Source organism: Prenolepis imparis, unplaced genomic scaffold (assembly GCF_030444845.1).
Source record: "Prenolepis imparis isolate NDT839.2.m4 unplaced genomic scaffold, iyPreImpa1.0 SCAF_2, whole genome shotgun sequence".
NCBI classification, from domain to species: domain Eukaryota; kingdom Metazoa; phylum Arthropoda; class Insecta; order Hymenoptera; family Formicidae; genus Prenolepis; species Prenolepis imparis.
This window is the reverse complement of record NW_028141160.1, coordinates 14,997,303-15,019,736: the sequence shown is the minus strand read 5'-3', so window position 1 is coordinate 15,019,736 and position 22,434 is coordinate 14,997,303. Positions and strand designations below refer to the sequence as shown.

The following is a 22,434-nucleotide window of genomic DNA, read 5'->3' as shown; positions in this document are numbered from 1 at the left end:
CGCCCTTGCCGCCACCTGCTATCGGTTTCCCGTTGAAGCCGGAGAGGCCGGAGCGAAATTCCCACGATCACGGGGCACCTGCGCTCATTCAAACCACCGCGATTCCCCGCGATAGATGCTCATGAATATTTATCGGGCAACAATGAGACAGGATTTAGTCGGGGAGAGGACACGGCTTATATCCCGGGGCCCTATCGATCCCCACCCCCCACCTCCCTCTTCACCCGCTACGTGCCCCGGTCCCTCTGACATCTCGTGTGTGGTGGCTCGTGCGTATATTCACGAGCGCGAGCTATTCATTCACGAACGTGGCTCATTGTGCCGCCAACTGTGTCCACCGTACGCGTTGATTCCCAATAATTTCGTATTCGTGAATGAAGGGTGGAAGAGGCCAATCGTGCTCCGAACGAAGTTGCGGGGGGGAAAATAGCGACGGGGGTTCTTCTGCTCCCATTCACGAAAGAAGAGGGATCACGATTGCACGTGTTTTACGACGCGTTACGATACGCCGGCCGGCGGATGCGAGACGCTTCATCGCGCGATCGAGGGCTGGACCGGAAATTGAAATTTTGCGTGAGGGTATGCAGCGGTGTGTAAAACGCCGAACTCTGCGCTGCTCTCTCCCACGGAAGGCACTTTGGGATTTCGTGGTAAGCGCGGTCGCGAATATCGAAATTATGTACGAAAAGGCAGAGTGACGGAATAAAAAAAATTCAAAACATCTCCAGAACGCATCTTTCTGCAGTTGCAGCAGCAACGTTTCGCGCTTATTGCTGTTGCCCTACCGTGCAATCTTTTATCTTCCACTACACAGATGTTTATCACGTGTTTATTACTATTTATTTATTCTCTCTCTCTCTTTCTCTCTCACTGCGCGAGGAGAATTGTGTGTAAATTAAGGTATATTAAAAACACGTAAGGGTTTGTCGTGGGAATTGGAATGTTATCGTTGCATTTAGTATCCTCCGTGCTAATGTTATCGTAAATTGCGCTGATATAAACATTTAATGTTACTGACTTTATTTTTAACAACACACATTCACGTACTTTTTCTCTTTCCTGTGTCTGCGAATCTCTGCAAATTAGTTGAGAGAAAAAACTTCGAAACTCGATTTAAAAAGATGAGAGCAATTTTTTACAAAATATGCGTGTGTACATTATAGCCGCAAAAAGAATATACATTTATGTTGTTCGTCTGTTTGGTAGCCAATCCCTAATTAAGACAAAATTAATAGATAAGGACAGTGTGTGTGCATTTCATTATAATATTTGAGCAACTTGATGTAACGATCGTTAATACTTTCTCTCAAAATCTTCAATTATCGAAGGCTGTCACAGAGGAAACGTATATAGCAATTTTTAATGCAGATCTCTTATCCCATCATTTGCATTCAGATCACGCGCCGATTTAATCTGTGAACGACAGACACGATACATTAAATTAACATTTAAATTTTCATTTCTGTTTTATAAATCTCGTTCGTTATTCGTTAAATATTTCCGTTAGAAATGCAAATCTTCTCTTTAATCTGGGATTAATATTTATTCTTGGATATTTGCGAAAACATTTATTATATGATACATATATATATACAAGATATTTAAATACTCTTCTAAAAGTATCGATTAAAAAATCTTGCCTCAGTCTTGAGAAGTCAATCTACACAGAAACTACTAATTAATTTTCTGTCTTAATTCGGGAAACAATTGAAAAAAGAGAAATTCGAATAATATATTATTTTCATCAATAATATTTTATTTCGTCAAAAATATTGTTTCGCATGTTTTATAATTTGCAATATTATATCTTTATTATTTATTATTTATTATTCAAGTAAATAGAAAACAATTTTTCATGATCTCTAATTCACGAATTTTATTTATGATTTCATTCTACATACTTAATATATTTTGATTTCTTTTTTTCTTATAAATATTCTCTATATAATAAAATATACATAAAATTCTCTCTCTTGAATTGTGTCGGGAATTAGATCGTTTAAAAGAAACTTGACAAAATCTGAATTATTATGGTTATTTCAATGGTCCCCCCTGTATTCGAAATATTTAAAAAATTTTTGTTATCAATAAATGATATATTTCATGACATCGGGGTGGTTGACATTTACGATCTCGGTATATTCGGTAAAAAATCGAGAAAATTCGGCGACCTTTCGGAGGAACTAGACGCGTGCTTAGCTTGGCACGCACACGCGTGCACGCGAGTTACGGTGGCGCATACGGCCCGGAAAATAGGAGGGATAAGGTGCCGAAGAGAGCGATCTCGCGCGAAGGAAGAGGCAGAACCCCCTCCGACGGTGACGAAGGGGGAGGAAAAGGAGAAGCAGGAGAGGAAGCGAGCAAAAGGGGGCCCCTTCGTCGTCGGAGGCTACCGTGAGAACGAGGCGAGGCATCGCGTCCCACACGGGCCCTTCAGCCGGCACGGGGCCCGACGGAGACCGCAACAGTGTGCGGGGCCCGCCGCCGCCCGGGCCCGTGCTCGTGACAGAGACAACGACAGGCGCGAGCCTCACACGCGACTCGCACACGTCCGAGCCGCCCGAGCCGTGAACACAAACCGCGTTTTTTTCATCCTCGGCGCTACCTCTCTCTTCCTTCCTCTCTTCTTCTTCTTCTTCATCCTCCTCTTCCGCCTCTTCTTCTTGTTGCCGTTCCCGCGCCGGTTCTCCTCTTCTCGTGACTCCGCTGGTACCGCGACGGGTCCCGCTTGCTCGCGGTGACTTCGCACTTCTGTCTTTTTTCTTTTTTTTCTTTTTTTTAATGATAAGTTTGCCTTGCAAGAGCTTCGCCATTTTTTATTGCGCTATATTGCGGAAGATGTAAGAAAGCAAAGTTCCTGAAGATTTTCGCAAAGAGGTCTATTCATTATGGCTATATTTTCTGCTTTAAAAAAATATTTAAAAAAAAATTTTTTTTTTAAATTTTTGAATGATGAAAGAAGGGGAAACAAACTGCAAAAATTATAATTAAATGAATCTAATATCTTTGAAATGAATGCGTTGTATAAGCAGATATACAAGGTAGACATAAAAAAAATTAGTTAGATGAAAAAAATGAAGCAGAGAAAATTTAATAATCTTCAATAAAATCTTTTCAGTCAAATGAGACAATTAAACAATAGGATCTATATATTTCTCGTTGCTCAAAATTATACAGCTGATACGTGAATGCTTATTTGGTACATTATCTCCTTCTTGGCCAACTTTCGCCAACACTTTGTTATTCTCTGGTCTCTCAACACACTCATCTCTTCTTATCCAACCGAATATCTCGTTCGAAATATCTCTCGTTACGCATGGTTGTTTTACCTTTTGACCGGCTTTCACGACGACTTTGGTCTTCGGCTGGAGGATTCATTCTTGGCGAACGCGCCCATACGCGTTTTCACTTGTTGCTTGTACTTTCTCTCTCTCTCTCTTTCCATCCGCCTCGTCTCTCGCCCTTTTCGCCGCCTCGACGCTTTATCTCGGGCCCCCTGCGAGAAAGGGTGCCGATGCCATGCATCGTTCGTGCCGCGAAGCATCATGCGGGGTCCCGGCCTCGCCAATCAACCGTAATAAACTTAAAAAAGGGGTGGGAAGGGAGAGGAGGAAAAAGGCGAAGCGAGCTACCTCTTTTTACGTGCACGCGAAGAAGAAGAAGATCGCGACCGAGCGCGGATCAACGATCGTAAATGGCGAGGGGGGCGGGCGAGGGTGCACCACAAATTTGCACCACGTGCGTGGGAAATGAGGCTGAGAAACGTGCGGCGGAAGTATCGTGGTAGCTGATTTCGCCGGGCATCGGGTAATCATTCGTAATTTTGGAAAGACGAAAGAATATCTTGGGAAAGAAATTTGTATCTGCTTAATTTGAGAGTCATAATTATTGCGTGCAGCGAGAGCTTTGATCCTTTCGAGAATGTACTGTGTTTCGAAGAAAGTTTATGCACAGGAATTATACACACGATATACATGGAAGACTTTTTTTTATATAAAGCGTCTCATATTATTAATATCTTTTTTCATCCAAAGATGATTTCATTCATTTGAAATTAATTTTTTTCGGAGTAAAAGTTGATATCGAGCGTCGTTTTCTCTCGTTTTCACGAGTATCTGATGTTTAACTTTGGGTATAATATTTTGCAACTTTTATATATACATAGGAGCGAGAGAAAAGATCGTCCTGGAAATGATTATCCGATAATCTATATCGGATATGATAATACGTCTATATACTTTTCGAAGAAGCTCTTAGGGCTTCGGAGTCCGCTCGCGGAAGTTTTTATTTATTCCTCCTCATCGATCATCAGCGCTTCGTGTTCGTCGCACGAGTCTCACAGTTCTCGTGTGTCTCTTAGTCTACTGAGCGAGGAAGAGAGGAAGAAGGAGCGAGCTGTTGGTCGGTTGGAATACCAGGAAGAAAAACAATAATTAGTTGATGTCACCCGACGTTGAAACCCGCTCGTGCAATATCGTCGTGTCGTTATCGGACCGCGGTTTATCGCTTGTGCCGTATCGCGAGCCGCTACGCGAAGCGTGCGAATGTTTACGAGCAGTGTCGGATTTTAATACGTTGGTGGCGTCAATGAAAGCACGCCGAAGAGACGGACGTGTCTCGTCTGCACGACTTGTGAATGACAGCACCGGATACAATCCGTACACTATCGCTCGGTCGTAGGAGATAGATCGACGATTAATACGACGTCTTATGGGGGCAAAGACACGAGGCACAGGCGTAATAGAATAAATTATTTTACGAGCGTTAATAATGATTTATTATTCATTGTATGTATGAGTGTATTTCGAAATTATATGTATATCTAAAATATATTTATACGCGATATTCCTCAAAAAAAGTAGGACTGCCAAATCGATGATTTTGAAATTAGTTAATTCAATGTCGCTTCGTTTCTCTTTAGTATTTTTCATCTTTCAATCTCGATAGAACACATGGCTTGAAAAATTTTCACGGCGTACCTCGACGTGTGAAGTATTCATCTATTTGTAACAGAAACTCTTCTATCTAAGAGAAAGAGAAATCTTCTCTAGCGCCTCCCTGTGAAGCTAATCGTTCAATGTGATCCAGAACATGATGAGACGGTCATCTCTATAAAAATTCCCCGTTGACATGAGCGACAAAGCAGCTTTAGAAGAAAGCGCCGAGTGCAAATGCAGTCGGCGCAGTGTGTCTGCAGTTCCTGAAAGCATCTGGCAGGCTCCAGTACACATAGATAATCTTAACGAGTTTTGGCTTATCATCTTGAATGAGGCCGCCGAAATCCTGAGAACATGACGTGTCTCTTGAAGTCTTAACAATGATGCCTTTTCAACGCAAGGTTGAAACACGATCGACGCTCATCGATGACATATCATTCTTAATTACTGATTACGAAGCGTCACAAGCAGAGTGTGATAAAGTATTATAGCAAGCGCTAATTTTAAACAATTTGTCTTGAGTATCTGGAACTTTTTCATAAGTCTATCCTTTCGTTTTTTTGTAGATAATCCTCTGCTTATTTTACATCTTCTTATTACTTTTGATATCGATTTATACTGATATTTAAATGTATTGATATATTCTTCTCGCAATTTATTATTGTCGATTAATTATTGTTACGAGCTATAAATTCCAGTTCTTTCTTTATCTCGATATATCCTGATTAAGGGTGGCATTTTTTGTACAATGGAACCGGTTGTTTTCATAGCCCCAGACAATAAATTAAATGCTAATAAAGACAATTGCGACGGGCTATTTTATAATTTTGTATGCGATAATTTTAGAGACGCAAGACGTAATTATAGTCATCGATTCGTTTGGATTCAGGCTATCATCGCAAGCGGGTATTACTCTCTACAATATTTTTGCCGCATATACGATGTTTACGACGGCGGTTCTTGCCATATATTAATTAGCAGTTTATGCGATTGATAAAAAAAGAGACATTATATGCCAATATAGCCGGTGAAGCGGACATGAGACTTGAAAATGATCTAGACACGGTAATTATAGTTCAATGTTGAAGTTTTACGGAATTATTATTCAAATTTTACGTTCAGAGAATTTAATATACGATTACAGGAACTCGGGGAAAGCCATGCGAGAGAAATTACAACATGCAGTACGATCGTCGTTTCCTTGCGCTATTTCCCTAATTACAACTCACTGTGCACAAAGTTTCTCGCATCTTCCATCCATTAATAAATTTATGGCAGAAAGGATGGAGTTGGAGAGGGTTTTATCGGGCAACAGAGCAGAGCTTGCACAGTCACAAATATCTATCAGGGGAAATAAGAAACATTGACGAATGCAACACGATCGCGTTACACAGAAGCGCCAAACGTGCCACGGTTATAATCCCGCCTCATTATCGACGGATATGTGGTAATGGCATTCTGATTGAACGTTGCTTGCTTTCACTGAATGCGATGGCTCGTGTTACCGCGAACGCATTGCGAACTCGGCACGGTTGCTAATATTTTGTAAACAAATTCGACGCGAGTGTGTGCTACAGGCGCGCGTGTAAAATTGGTAATCCAATCCTATTTGCCACGCATGGTATTAATTATCGCGTAACTTAAACAGTAATTGCTAACTCTCTGCTCTCATTCGCGGTATATCACAACCGACCAATAAACCAATAAACAAGCTCGGAATTAATTAATTAGCGACAATTGTGGAAAGCGAATTTTTTTAAAATTATTTTTTTCGTGATCTATTATGTGAAAGAGTAAAATAAAATGTAAAAAGTTTTCTTAAATTTAAGATTGAAATATGGAAAAAAATTTGTCACGATTTTCGCGATGAAATTTGACAAAATCGATTTGTCAATATTGACTCTAATTAGTCTAGCGTAGAGGGAGAGTCGCTCCTGTGTTTTGTTAGCCCTTCGATACGTGTGTCGAGATCTGAGATCGTGTATGTGTGCAACACCATGAAACATTTGGAGCGACCTTCCTATCCAAAGTAGCTTCTCCGGAGGGTTCCAAGCTGGGTGAGGGTAGCCTGTGTCGGAATGGCAACGGAGAGCACCGAGTCAGTTGGTGTAGAGACTCCACCAAGTGCACCCGCTTCTGTGTCTAATGTCTGTGCCCGGCTCGACCTGTCAATTCGTTCGGCGTGTCGGTATACATCGTATATACACGTTATCCGTATTTTATTTATTTAAATCTTGATACGTGAAATGTAAAATGTCGCGTCGAGACGCCGTGAGACAGATCGACTCGTGTTGCACTTGGATTGTTTGAAGAAAAATTGGCGTCGACATCGCGCGCTGCATCGCTTCTGTATGCGATTAATTATTCTATAAATTTTTTTATATGTATTTTTAAATGCAATTTTCGACATTCTAAATGACGACTATTACAGACTGCTGTTGGAATTGCCAGTTTTGAAAAAGGTACATTTTTTACTCGATTTTTTTTCTTCGAATTGTATAAGCATTCCTTTCTGTTATATCTCTCTCTTTTATATAAAATTTTTTATGTTGAAGTAATTACCTTTACTTTTACGAAGAAGCTAATTTCCACACATAAAATTTCTTAAAGTGCGAACAGCCTTTTTATATCGGTTATAATATTAATTTTAGAGACGAATATTGTGCACGGTTAAAGTGTGAATGAAATTTTCAGCGTCGGCTCTCGTTCGGATTTATTTGACAACTTTCTAAATTGTACTGGTTGATCGTTTGTATGCAACCAATGACGTTCATGTGTATTATATTCATCAAATAAGTTTATTGACTGTTGGCAATTTTTATCATTTATTTTATCGCGAAATGTGTCCGGTTTGACTAGACATATTTAGCTTCGCCTATGATTGTAACTGTTTAGTTGTATGATAAACACATACATATTATTTATTTTTATATGATTAATCTTTTATATAAACAGACTGTTAGAAAAGAAGATGAAACTTCCAAAATATTATTTATATTTATTACAATATTTACTGAATTGAGCATTTTAAATATTTTTTAATATTTTTGACAATATTTATTTGTAAATTATTATGTATTTACTGCATAACTGCATAAGCTTTATAAGTAATCCTGCTCTAATTATTGTGATTTTATATCAAAAAAATCGCGCGCGCTCTCTCTCTCTCTCTCTTTAATTTTTTTATTCGATTCTATTCATTAATTAATTTTGCAGTCTTTAAATTTACTTCTTGGATCTATGTCTTCCCCACCTGCAATGATGTCGTACGATTATCCTCATCCAGTCTCGAGAACGTACCAATACAAAAAGGTATCGCAATCAATACAGTTAAGCTTGAATAATTAACTGTGAAAAGAAATATTATATTCTCTTCATATAATCATATTGTGAATTAAAAAAAATATATTTACGCATAATTACGCATAATTACATGTGGCTTGAGAAACTTGATATTTATTTATATATGTAGCCCACGAGCGACTGTGAAACAAGTTTGGATAGCTACCACGTGTTTCAATCCAAGCTGAAGTTCGCATTCATTAATTACTGGTGACAGAAATTATTTTTTCGTTAGCGATAGACGATTATTTATCGTTGCGATTTGGTGACTGCTAATTAATTTTGTGTGTTATGTAGCAACATTGATACATTGATAAAATTGTAAAGCTTTAAGCATAAATGTATGCAGAGTGTATATAATAATTTAAACATATTCTTTTACGATTTTATTTCTCAGCATTCGACATATTGATAGCCAGGCATTTGCCATATAATTGACAAAGTCTTTAAATCAGGCACGCTTTTTTAATTCTCGCGCATTTTAACACAATCAAGATTTTATTATTTTTTTACGATCACTCAACAGCTGGTATCGCATGGCATAAATTTGTATTTTTTTTCTCGCGGCTTAACCGCATCGATAAGGACTCGATGCAAGATACTAGTCGTTAATTGATGTTTGAAATCATCGTTCGGCTATCTTGGTACCGCGCGGCAAGATAAAGAGACTTTATTTCTGACGCGTCGCTGTCCATTATAAATCGAAGATTCCTTTCGTGAATTAATACGAAAATATAGAACACGTTAAAGGAATTGCTCGGTGTTTTTCAATCATTTACTCCTTCCTGTCGTTCGATTCCTGCCTTCGTTCCGACTACATCGTAAATTGGCAATTGATGATCGAACATACGCGCTGAGAGATGAAAGATCGCGAAGTTTCTGCATGCCTGGTGTGCGAACGTTCGACGCAGCTGTCGCGGAATATTGATTAATAAAATATAACGTGTGTTCAACATTAGATAACGAAGCCGCTCTTGGAAAGGAAGAGGCGAGCGCGTATAAACCGTTGCCTCGACGAACTTAAGGATCTCATGGTGGACGCTTTAGAGGTAGGAGGATTACTTTTTACATTGCCAATATCATATAAATATTTTCATTATTTAAAATAGCAATTTCATGTTAACAATAACATGCAAAATAAAATTTTATCCCATCCTGCAGCTAGGAAATAATATAAATTAGAATAAAATTAAATAAAAAATGTTACACATATATAGAATAACTTTTTTATTCTCAAATATTTTTTGATATTTCATCTAAAACATAGTGCTGCAAGTTATGCGCAAGACGTATTTAGATGTGATAACAGTACACAGCTTTATGTATTTTATGTTTGCAACTTTTTTGCAAGTGTTAATTGACTTTCGCTCCGCGATCTTCCGTGTTTCTTTTCTCGCGGTTGAGATAAATTATTGTTTAACGGCGAGAAGAAGTGGCCGAGAAGCATTTCCGAACGCAACAATCTCGGATATCGATACGTAGCCCTGGTTCAACGAGCACGTGCTATGCTTTTTCTTTCCACACGTCTCGCACGAACCTTCCCGCGTTTCTTGCTCGACTCCACCGACTCTATTTATGATATCCCGAGTGCCTCCCTTCGCGCGTCACCGCTCCCTCCTGCAATTTTACGGATCGCGCCTAGCAGGAAACGCATTCTCCGGCCGCAACTACGCGTGCAGGCGATTTTGCTTTTAAATATTCTCTCAGATATCGTGGGAACCTACACTCGGCGAACCAGTGTCAACAAATGATATTCAGTGTTTAGCCATGCGGATCAGGCGTAACACGTTTTATTACATGCGTAGGTGACATTTAAATGTCTTCAATATCGCCGTTTAATTTTTATTGCAATGTCGTCCATTATTTTTACATGGTATGCTTAAATGCCATCATATATGATTTTTAATTCGTTGTGACTTCCGGATAGGCGAGAGAAGAATTACACAGATTTATTTAGCGCCGAATGTGAGACGCGACAAGCCTGAACTCAAGAGTCCTCTTTATCGCAAAATTTTTTAAAAGTTTTATTTTACAAAATAATTATACTCATTTAAAGCAACTCATAAATGACAATTTTATTTCCGCTTATTTCTATCCTTGTGCATATTGTGACTTACAGCTACTATTCCCGTCGGCATTAAACGCGAATTTAATATGAAAATTAAAATTCCAAATTGTATGGTCACGTTCACCGTTAAAGGTGCGAAAGGTGAGAAATACGCTTGAATTTTAAGAAAGAATTCTGCCTCGAACATCGGCGCATAAACCGATAAAGGCGCATAAAAGAGCGTTTATAATGCGTTTCCTGTACATTACATCTTAAGTGGCATTCCCCTACAATGTGCTTCGCCATTGATGGTAATTTGTCGATACCGTCTTTCCGCGCGAAACGATCGCGCGTGAAACTTACGTCGGCCATCGTTGCCATTGTACACGTAATTCGCTGAATCAGCGTGAAAGGCACCGTTGATTTCACCATGCTAATTTTCCAAACGGAACATTACCCGGTCCAATCGGCACGTTTCGTACGGCTTAATGTCCGCCGAGCGGATGCTATTCTTCTTCTTCTCGCGAAACGTCGCGGATCGTCGAGCATCGAGCTTCCGATGATCAGGCGGTCGCGATATCCTTTTAATGAGCAATCTGAATCGCTCCTTCTTTTTTCTAATGAGCATCCTGCGAATCGGATGTGACATAAAATAAACTGCCCCGTAAGCGTCGCGAACGGGTAACGACAGCATTTTAGTAGCAATTTCTTCTAGTCCGAAAAACTCGACGTTCTCTCCTTCGTGGAATCGTTTCACGATACTTTAGTGCCGACAGTCGACGAGACTAATCTGGGAGGAACGGAAGCATTAACTTCCGTAGAAAGGCGCGAAATTATACGATCGACAAACCGACAAAGTATAATGACATTGTGTGCGTCATACAATAGTTTAAAAAAAATAGAATTTATCAAAAGAATTATCAGACTTTATATATATATATATAATTTTGCATCGTCGACACTTAATTATCTTGCTGAAATTGTCAGGATTGATATTGATTACATTTTTTATTTTTTTGCTTCGATATTGCTTTCCTGTATCGATGGGATATAATTGTTTTTTTCTTCTATTAATATTACTATATAGATTTTTTAAAATGCATATTCCATTAAGGAAGTATATAACGAAATGATAAATCTGACAACGGAATGGTTCGCAGACCGAAGGCGAAAACATTAGCAAGCTGGAAAAGGCGGATATCCTCGAGTTGACGGTGCGTCATCTGCAGAAGCTGCAGGCCTCGCAGCCCGCCGGATTGTCAACATCGATTGCGAACGGTGACGAAATTTCCGCGGAAAGTCGCTGGCAATCCGGCTTCGGGCATTGCGCGGCGGAAGCCTGCAGATTTCTCTCGTCGCTTCCAGGTGAAGCCGCGGAGAGGCTGGCGAGACACCTCGCAGCTGGCCTTCAAACGGGCCGGACAAATTCATCGGTAATTATCGGTTCGATCTGTAATTAGTGAGCGACATAGTACGTGGAGAGAAGAGAGTGGTGGGAGGAAGAGGGAGGCGATTAATAAGGCGAAAGTTTTGGAAGCGAGAGAGAGAGAGCGAATATATCATCCACCGATTACGTTTCACACATTTGCACGATACATACGTTCGTTCACCCGTTCATTTTCGGTAAAGTATTATGTCGCGCAAGATTCGGTTTACCACTGTTAATTATTACAATTTTTGAGAATATAAAGTAGGTGTCTTGTTAAGCCGTTTCATATATGCGTTGAATTTATATTCAGTCGCATAGGAATTATGAAAAGGAGTCACAACGTGCAATTTATCGCAATTATTTTTAATATATGTATACTTTATTGCTGAAGATCAAAAAGTGAAAATTATACATGCAATAATGATTGTTAATTAATAAAATTAATATCCAATTAATTATTATTTATAAGCTTTGAGAGTTTATGTAGTCTCTTTTCACTTTGTATAATTTTTTCTTTTTATCTTTTCACCTGCATTGTGGATCACTACATAGTTGATTATGCATATGTTTCGCGCTATTCTTATATTTATTATATACAACTTTTGCAATTTTTCGCGATTTCGCTTAAAGAAATAAAGAAATCTGCGTGATATGGAAATTACAATATATTGCTCTGTCTCAAAATATAGGAAATGGATAAATGAAAATTATATTACGTGTGTTTCTCGCGGAACTATGTCGAAAAATAACGAAAACGATATTATCGCGATCGAGCCGCGGGACTAGCGCGAGATTTATGATCGCGAAGTGTTAACGACCGCCGTAATGACGACAAAAACGTGTTCTCTCCAGCCGAAAGCCAACCTGTTATCGCCTACCCTGGCCAATCTGGATCGCATCGCCAACGTTGTCGCACCTTGTACCATCGCCACCTCCGGCGAAATTGACTCGGTGATACTTTCTGCAAGCGTGTCCTCGCCAGAGATAAAATCCATGCCCTACGCCGATAAAGTCGACAAGATCGGCGACACGAGCGTGTCGACGACAACCTGTGTTTCTTCTACATCTCGATGTCGGGCCACGACGTCACTCGTTAACGAGAAGTTAACAGTAAATTGCAGCGACAAGCCGAAGAGTCTGAGGGATCGACGGCTAACGACAACGATGGCGACAACGATGAGGAACAAAACGAATGACCCGCAAGACATTAACGTCGATGACGATGAAGAAATCGATGTCGAACGCGTGGATGAGCGCGACCCGATGTGGCGACCATGGTAGCGCATTTTGTAATGGGCGGTCGATGAGATGCATTCCCTATTCAGAAACTGCCTTTGAGAACGTACCGTTATTCATCTCATTTGTATATACTTTAAAGTTTTCGGAGTTGATTTTTTCTTGAAAAAAATGTTAAGGCATCGATTATATTTTAGGCTTACAAATGACTGAGAGAAAAGAGGTGAACAAAAGTAACAGATGTTTATTATTTACTTAATTGCAGGATTTTGTTCTTTTTCAACGATATTTTAATTTAGGATTACACTTAATTAAAAAGTATATCTGATGTGTTACATATTATATAAAATATAATATGATATTTCTTAATAGATTACAGTTATTGTGAAGAATAGAAGATGAGAAAAATATTAGAAATAACGGGAAAAAGGAAAATTATATTTAAAATTCAATTTTTATTCTTTTTATCTTTCTTTTGATAATTTTATGTTAAAACTTATTTTGTTATAATTCACGAGTTTTATACATTAAATGCTGGTTGCAATATACATATCATGTACATATCATACCAATAAAGAACGATAAACGAATCATCGGTATTATACAATTATGTAATATTAATAATAGTCTTATTCTTGTGTTACTTTGGTACTTGGCTTTAAATCGTAGATGATAGTTATATCTTTAGAAATTTAGATTATTATTTACAAATAGACTTGTGATATGTTAAAGCGAATTTTTATTGTTCGAATATTCTAAAAAATACAAATGTTTATATATAAATAATCCACATTTTGACGCACTATATTTCTGCTACAAATTAAATATATTTGTATTCTAATTATATTATCTATTACACATTGGTTATACTACAGATTTAAAATGTATATCTTTAGTATCTTGACGTATGTAAAAAGAGTGTTATAATTATTTTTAAGTATAGTTTATTCACACATATAATTGTATTAGAAAAATATGTTGCCGTATAATTATTTACGTTAATTTACATTTTGATGTTAATGATGTATATTTTGTGCGTGATTAATCTGTGATAGCGATAAGAATACATTCAATATTTGACATACGGTCTGAACAATTTTTTAATAAAACGTTTAAATCTAGAAAAATATTTGCATCTGATTTATAAATAAATTATAAACTCTAATAAATTTATTTGTTTACAGATAATTTTCAAAATCGAATAAACCTTTCTGACTCATATAAAATTTCCATATTTAAATACATAATTTATACATTATTAGTAAATTTGTTGAATGTGCACAATGCTGTGCACATCTGTCATAAATATGTCATTGGAAATATTTTTCGTAAAGAAAGCATAGAAGAGTGATGAAATAAAATAAAAAGGAGAGTAATACCTTTGTTACTTTAAAAGTTTACTGCATAAATTAGTCTTCTTTAATTAATTAGCTTTTTTAAAAAAATATTATCGCAAAAGAATAAAAAATTGTCTATTTTTCGGAAAAATTAGCGCGCCGCGCGCGCGCGCGCGTTTCTGACTGTATGATTTAAGATCCTTCTATTTCTTTATGGCCAATTTAAATTTCTACACATCTTGTTACATCCGTTACATCTGTTACATGGAAGATATTCCCGTCGCCATCTATGAAAATATCTGGTAACTTAAAGAAGAAGTAAGAGGTATGTTTTAAAATATTTTTTACATTTTATAAACGCAAAAAAAATTATTTTATAACTATTTTATATAACATAGTTTATGTTTCCACATTAAATTTTGTATAACATTATAATTATAACAGTATAATTTTTTAATTCTTCTCAGCTCATAATGCATGTTGAATTCTTCCCATGGTAAGGCTTGCTTAGTATCCCTCAAAATCATATCTTCAGCTGTGTTTATCGTGAGTCGATGCTACCCTCTATAATTTTGCAAAATGCAAAGTGCAAAGAAATTTTTCTATTTCGAAAATAATTCTTTAAAATTATAATTTGTCTTGTAAATCGTTTTTTCCATTATATTTTCAGTATTAGATTTACCAACAAGCGTCATTACATCGACTGTTGTTAATTACGTAGCTTGTTTAAATTATATGCAATTAGCATTTATATAGAAACTGCTGAAATATTTTTTAATCTCAAGATATAAGTTATACGGCTCTTTATAATTATATAATTTTCTAGGAATTTAATATAATCTTTTTGCATAAAATATATATGTATATTGTTTACAATAAAATTTAATAATATATTTAATAATTATATAATAAATTATAGCTTCATAATACAAAAGCAAAATTGATTATTATTAGAAACTAAAAGCTATTTCTTTTCTCTATCAATTTTATCAATAATGAAATTTTGATACGAATATTATTGTCATCTATAGTTATAAAAAATAAATGAATTTGAATGTATTTGTATAAATTTTTTTGGAGAAAACTGCACATCATCACTGTTGACCACACACAGGTAGAAGAGACCATGGTGGTTTTAGAACAGATAAAGAATTTGACGACTGTCGCATCGGACCCTTTCAGCAAGGACACATGGTTTGCCAACAAACGCTTTTTGTTGACCATTATTGTGGTCACTAAATCAGAATAGCGACACGTTTGTCGGTTGCCGACGATTCTCATGAAAAAAATAGCAGTATATTTATAAAGCTTTGCCACTGTGCCGACGCTATTGTCGTGACCACGATTTAAGTGGTTTCTTGCTGCCAACTCATTGTCAGTGATATAAATGACATTAACCATGAGAAAAATGGAATACAACTTTTCCGGTTTTCGTTTTATTGTGCAAGCGAATTCGAGGAGAATAAGTGAAAAAATGCGGATTATCTTAAATATATATTTATTTCCTTTCCTACAAAGTTGTTTTAATAATTATATATAAAAAGATAAATTAATATTTTTATTTATTTATATATTTTTATAAGATAGTGTGCAAAAAACATAAATTGAAAATAATTACGAATTTTATTTCAATTTCTTAAAAAAGTAAAGTTAAACTCCACACTTTAACAATTTGCGACGAGAAGAAGTTAAAAAAATCATTAAAAAATTACAAATCTTTGACTTTATCTCTGAAAAATTATTACGTTGATTCTGTCGTATTAAAAAATTTTCTTATTAAAATTCCCAGAAAATTTTAAAGAAATCTTATCGAAACGACGATCTTATCAGATATATCGAACGCATCCTTCGCGGAACTGACCGCGCTAATATCTCAATCGCGCGAAACGATTTTCATCGGGTGCGAGAGAGTTATACGTTGCAATAGTGGTCGATAATACTCCCAGCGGCATTTTTATTTCGTCAATCAGGTATATAGGCGTACGTACGATATGTACGTGAAGTCGTCAGGAAAGCGCTGCAGCTATTACGACTCTTACCGTGGCGGTTCGCGCGGCGCGTCAAAGAACGCTCATTAAATGCTGGCAATTAACTGCGGGCCAAGTCCTGAGGCCTGAGCCTCTCGCTTTCCCGTTCCCCCTGATATCCCCTTCGCCCCTTTCGTTCCCCTTCTCGGTCCGGTCGGCGTTCCCGGTCCCTATCGAGCCTCGTGTGCTGGTACCCGGTGCTTGGTGATGGTGGTGGTGGTGGCAGTCGAAGCTCAGGTGTAAATGCGAACCCCGACTCGAGTCGGACCCACGCGCTTTAATGGGCTTTGCCAACAAGAACGATCGGCATGCGACCCATCTATCACCCCGCGAGCTGTTATTTAATGGTTTGCATCCTGCTTCGGTCCCTCCACCGCCTTATGGTACCGCGCGCGGTAGTGATGTAGCTTCGCGCGGATATAGATATATACATTTCCTCGCCTCTCGCCGTGGGCACATGTGGAACTGCAGATTATATTAACTTATTAACTTATCGATGCACATCAGCGATCTATCAGAGATCGGTTGTATCGTTGAGAATAAGATTTCACTTAGCCGCCCATTTTTCATCTTCGAAATTCTCGAAATTCTTTTTTTAGCTCTCCTGAAATCTCGAAATAACTTAAGATTAATTATTCAAGGAATATTTATAATTATTTCAATCTTCAATTTTTCTACGTATATATTTATTATAAAAATATATGTATCATTCTTTTAGAGTCTTACAAAATTTAGAGCGGCGATTTGTAGTTTTGATATTCATTATTACACATTCTATAACTAGGCTGTTCTAATAATTGACATTAAATCTCGATTACATGCAATTATATGTATTTACAATTAACGTAAATATCAACTATCTCACGCCCTGGTATAATATCTTGCAACAATGTTCGCCACGCGATCTGCCTATTGCCGGATGATCTATGACTTAAAGCCTAATACATTATTACAAACTTACATCGTACACAAGATTGAAACTGGTAACGTCCGCCTTCGCGCTCTTATACTAGAGCATCAGAAATTTATCAATTTCTCATCAACGACTACCTGGTTTCGAACTCTGTTCTAGATGATACTCTAGATATTCTAAACAGCACGATTCACTCATACCTAGATATCATAGAAAATGATTTACGAGTATAATTCGTTGGGAAAGTTCCTCCATAATTAACAGCAGGATCTTATATTACATTAATAATACATGACATTAGCAGCGATTATTGCATAAGGTTAAAAACTCGGTATTCACGGTTAATTAGAAAGCTCTGAACTCATCTTCTTCCGCGGAAATATAAAACTGAATTTATATCTTATAATTATCGAATATTTATATGTTGTATTTTGAGATATATTTACCGCTAATTTTAATGATTTATATTGCATGCAATTGCAAAATATATGCATCTTTCTTTAATTACGTAAATAAATTATATTTGCAACTCAGCTGTGAAATTCGGATGTTTAAAGAGAGATGCTTTTTAATCATTTTTATCAATTTAAGTCTTTACATACAGATAGCTTAACATAAAAATTTTTAATCGTGGATAAAAAACTTACGATTAATTTATATTTATATTAATATAAAAAGAATATCAATCTTTGCAAAATTAACTGTTAGTTTTAACAAAAACTTGAAAGTCTGCGTTTATACAAATTAAATGAACGGTTGTGCGAATTATGCCCATTGACTTGTCGCGAACAAACTGTCACAATGTTTCGATGTCTGCAGGAGGGTAAACTGTTGCCATTGTAATATTAAGAACCCTGTCAAAATATATTAATACGTGAGTAATAGTTGCAAACTGATCGATATAAAAGAGGTGATTGCACGCAAATGTGTGAATGGGCGAATAATTGGGCGTTGTTGTCCTTGGGGAATATTTTCGTTTCTTTCCTCCCTAAATTCATCTTTGACAATCTACTTCTTAATACGAGTTTCTGCGGTGCGAATCCCATAGGAGCGCGATAATCCTCAAGATCCTACGAAAAAGATTCTGTAGGGTCGCGTTTTAGTAGCAACGAGAATCCTTAGGTAATAAATCTTTTTTTAAATACAGTAAATATAAAAAATAAGAAAAAAAATATATAAGTAATATTTTGAGAAAATTCTAGTTAAATATCGATATAAATCAAAGTTTTTAATTCCCTCATTTTCAGTAAATATGTTTTTTGTCAATTATTTCTCTTAAATGTATAATAATATGCAAAAAATGCATGTTTTAAAAAGAGTAAATTTTTTTGGTTACTTGAAAGATTATCTAGATACTTTTGATTTATTTTACTTGTAATGTAGGTTTTTGACAATAAATTTATTCTATCTAACCAAGAACCCTCTCAGTATAAAGATATTGTCCTCGGAGGTAGAAGAATTTCTCTTGGTCGAAGGAGATAACAATTATAGATGCACCGATTGAAACCCGAGGGAACGGTTTTTATACGATTTTGACACCTCGTCGTCATTGATTGACCAGCTCGCATGGAGAGACGCGCGCCCGAGGGAAAAGGCTCCTGTAAGGCAGACGAGATTGCTTCACATCAGGGGATCACGTCCAATTGCAGCCTTCAAATTGTGGATGCATGAGATTGTTCACGATCGATCCCGACAGACCGATTGATCATTTGAGTGGCGATTCGTAGGAAATCATACAGATCTTCATCAAAGCTCCCCCAGAAACTTAGGCGAGTAAAAGTTATAGACCATTTTGTGAACGATTGTTCACCACAGTGATTTGAGTGATTGAGACATGGTCGTTTGACAGATATATCGCTCAAGTGAATCGCGTCTTCAACTTAGACGAAGTGACTGCAATTTATCTTCGGTTCAAATAATCTCGATGATACAGCGATATTTATCGCGGAAGTTATTTCTAAATTTCAATTGGAGGTCCCCTATTTGCGCGATTGTGTGTTAAGTGAATTAAAATCATCTTGATTGCGAATCGTGTGCGCGACGATGGACGGGATGCCCTAATCAAGCGTACGTCGCCGTGGGAGCGACGATTATTATAATCCAGCGGGCTTTTGGTGCTAATGTCCCCGAACAATCTCGTGATTTTCCACAGCGCATAAAAGCTACGATGTTTGCTGTCTTTAATGGCACATAACACCGTTACGATCCTCTCCTCCGCCATGCGCATATTCGTCGTGAGAGACCATCCGCCATTTCTATCTCATTTTTTCTTCTCTTCCTCCGCGAGTCGCGTTAAAGCGCGATGCGGTAATTAACTTCGCGTGCGATAATATTCGCGGGCACGCTCGTATTTTCCCGAGATTAGCGCGCTCGAAAGACAACGGACGGGATTGTGCACCCCACGTGACGGGTGCAAAGCGAATTTCAAAGCGTGAAGGTTGAATTTGCAACAGATTCTTACATTGTCGGACAAGACAATGAGTTATTTAAGCGTCAAGAATAGAATATTGCATATGTGACATATGTGACATTCATAAAGTACAAATAATTTCTTCGAAGTGCATTAACGAAAGATGATGTAGCCCCTGTTTGTATAATTCTCACGTTACGTTTCTATTAATTCCTTTGCGCTTTGCGTATTTCCGCGCGACATTCATAATCATCCGTTTATTCTGATGCAAATTTTTAATATTGAATGTGAAAATATTTATTTAGATTTATATAGCTTTTATACATATAGCTTATTTTTATTATATTGCATTCAGTTTATTATAATGAATAGAAATTAATTATATATTACTGGAACCAGAAAATCTTTAGCATAATTGTCAATTTTTAAAGACAATAAGTTTTATTTTTATCCAAATGAAAATTTTTATTCGGTATTTTCCGAGAAGAAAAATAAGATCTTAATGTTAGTTTCGTCTCTCCCAAAATTAATTCATTAAAAAGAGCTTAATCTTCAATTAATCTTCATCGCGCTAAAACGTCATTACTGACACCGATCATTCTTTGCAATCAGGCTATCTTCTGGTATCGCGGAGAGGAGATCGTGCGGTAGCGCAAAATTCCCGGAACACGGCGCGTACAGCGCCAATCTATTCTGCAGCATTTAATCCACACACAGCTATCATCTATTTGCAGGGTGTGATGCGCCGGTCGGCGCGATAGCACGTGTCGTGATTGTAGTTTATGGGGAGCTGATTGCGGGAGCGTGGGACGAGACTGGCGGACGGTTGGCGAACGGTGGTCCACGGAGCGTCCGTATAGTCGGACGCCATTCATCGGTGTACTTACACCGTATATCCATTCTGGCGTCAGTGTTTCGTTTCGTAATCATTAAGATATGCATTATCCGCTTAATGACGGCAAAAGCGGCAAGGCGCAACAGCGTGTCCGATCCGGGGTGGCTCTCCACGGAGCGTCGAGGGCACGCGCATAAATTTCGCGTAAAAGGGCCCCTCCGTCTCTCTCTTTCTTCACGCGCTGCTCGATGCTGATTAATGCGGATCGCGCGGATGCGACCGGGGCCCGCAATTAATTAGCCCCCGTGATCTTCGCGGAAAAGTTCCCGACGTTGATTGACGTGGCGCTTAATGCGCGAGTCTTCACTCGGATAAATTAAATTGCCTTTCATAATGCGTAATACTTATTTCTTTCGTTGTACATGTTGACATTTGTAAACGGCATATATAAATAAATAATAGAAGATACTCATCGACGCAAGATGCTCTTTTGAATTATTCAAGAAAATTATTTAATCGTTGAAATTTCGAGTCTCTTATCATCAAAACTTCATTGGTTAAAAGCCGTCTTTATACGCGGTGCATTTTAAATGTTATTTTTGTGCGATTAAACCAAATAATCGTCGCAGCCAATACACATCAGGCTTTATAACGCGTATATTAATGAAATGTCTGGGACCTAAAGGAACCCATTGTGTTAGATTGCGATGCTCGTCCGCGCGACTTTTCGGTCGATGTCCGAAGTGATTATACGCGAATCAGACGAGGTGGTTTCGTCGCGGCGGGGAACCTGTCCGAAATGTCTAATGTCCCAAGAGGAAAGAAAGAAATGACTCGCCGCATGCGTTCTAGGACGCCGGTGTTTCTCTCTGTTTTTTTTTCTTTTTTTTTTTAGGGCGACGCAGGAAATTTCTTTCCTGTCGTTCTGCTTCTTGCACCGATCCTCGATTCTCACACGCGCAAACGATTTTTACGACATTAATTATAAACGGAGATAATGATATCGTCGCGATCGCGGCGATTACACGCGCCGTAATGTATGAGAGATTAAGGACAGAGAAAAGGAGCGTGTCCATGCAGAATCTGTCGATTCTGCCGTTCCATTTTCCACCTTCGTCTCGGGCGGAAGCCTCCATATGGCGGCGAACCGCGGCGGAATCCCGCGATTCAATTAAACGCACGATTACTCGACAAACGTAATTAATTTTAATTAACGATGCGCGCCGAATTGCGACCGCGGGAGTAGCGGATCTCTCTCTGTACCACGCACGATCTCATTGGCGAGATCACGCGATGCGTGATGGCATGGAGGCGGTCGAGCGGGTTTCATGACAAGAGTGTCGACGGCCGCGGCATTCGTGTGAATCAAAGGGAGATTAGATATCGTAAATTTATCGGGGTTCGCGTTTTTATGCCATTTTATAGAATCGACGGTGAGTTCAAGCCCTATCGTCGCGGCGTATTGCTATCAAAATCGTTTAATTAATTATTTTGCATTGAAAGGCGCAAAACGAGTAATAGAGATGAAAAATTAAGAATACATATATATATCACAGTAATTTTTATTATAAAGCGTATAAAGTGTAAGTTCTCAGAAAATGTAAATTTTAATTAGCAAAATATTATAACACGTGCAACTTAAATAAGTATGTTTAATAAGTATTAATTTTCAAATTTAAAAAATCAAGGAAATTACTTATAAAAAATTTTGAAAACATTATATATTACACTAAGAAAGTAATATAATTGTTACGTACAATAATGTTAATGACTAGTGTGCAATGACAGTCATAACGGACAAGTAGAAAAGTCAATGACATTTCTTAACGTTTAAGGAACCGCTTATTATTAGAAATGTATTCTGCATATCTTTTTTTTTCATTCTTATATCATAATGCCAAGGTAAAAAATTATTATATCC

At 37.6% G+C, this 22,434-nt stretch overlaps 1 protein-coding gene across 2 annotated transcripts; it reads left to right on the top strand.

Annotated features, from left to right (window-relative positions):
- The first annotated feature begins 6,914 nt into the window (after window positions 1-6,914).
- On the top strand, window positions 6,915-13,960 carry LOC145949064 (enhancer of split mgamma protein). 2 transcript variants are annotated; one of them, XM_083058772.1, is made up of 6 exons: window positions 6,915-7,286; window positions 7,369-7,399; window positions 8,154-8,249; window positions 9,239-9,328; window positions 11,487-11,759; window positions 12,608-13,960. In XM_083058772.1, exons 3-6 carry the CDS (start codon window positions 8,178-8,180, stop codon window positions 13,034-13,036), a joined length of 864 nt encoding a protein of 287 aa, XP_082914898.1. In that variant the 5' UTR covers window positions 6,915-7,286; window positions 7,369-7,399; window positions 8,154-8,177; the 3' UTR covers window positions 13,037-13,960. The 2 variants fall into 2 exon arrangements, with proteins under 2 accessions (XP_082914898.1, XP_082914897.1); XM_083058771.1 differs by having other exon boundaries at window positions 6,916-7,399; window positions 12,608-13,959.
- Window positions 13,961-22,434: the final 8,474 nt, after the last annotated feature.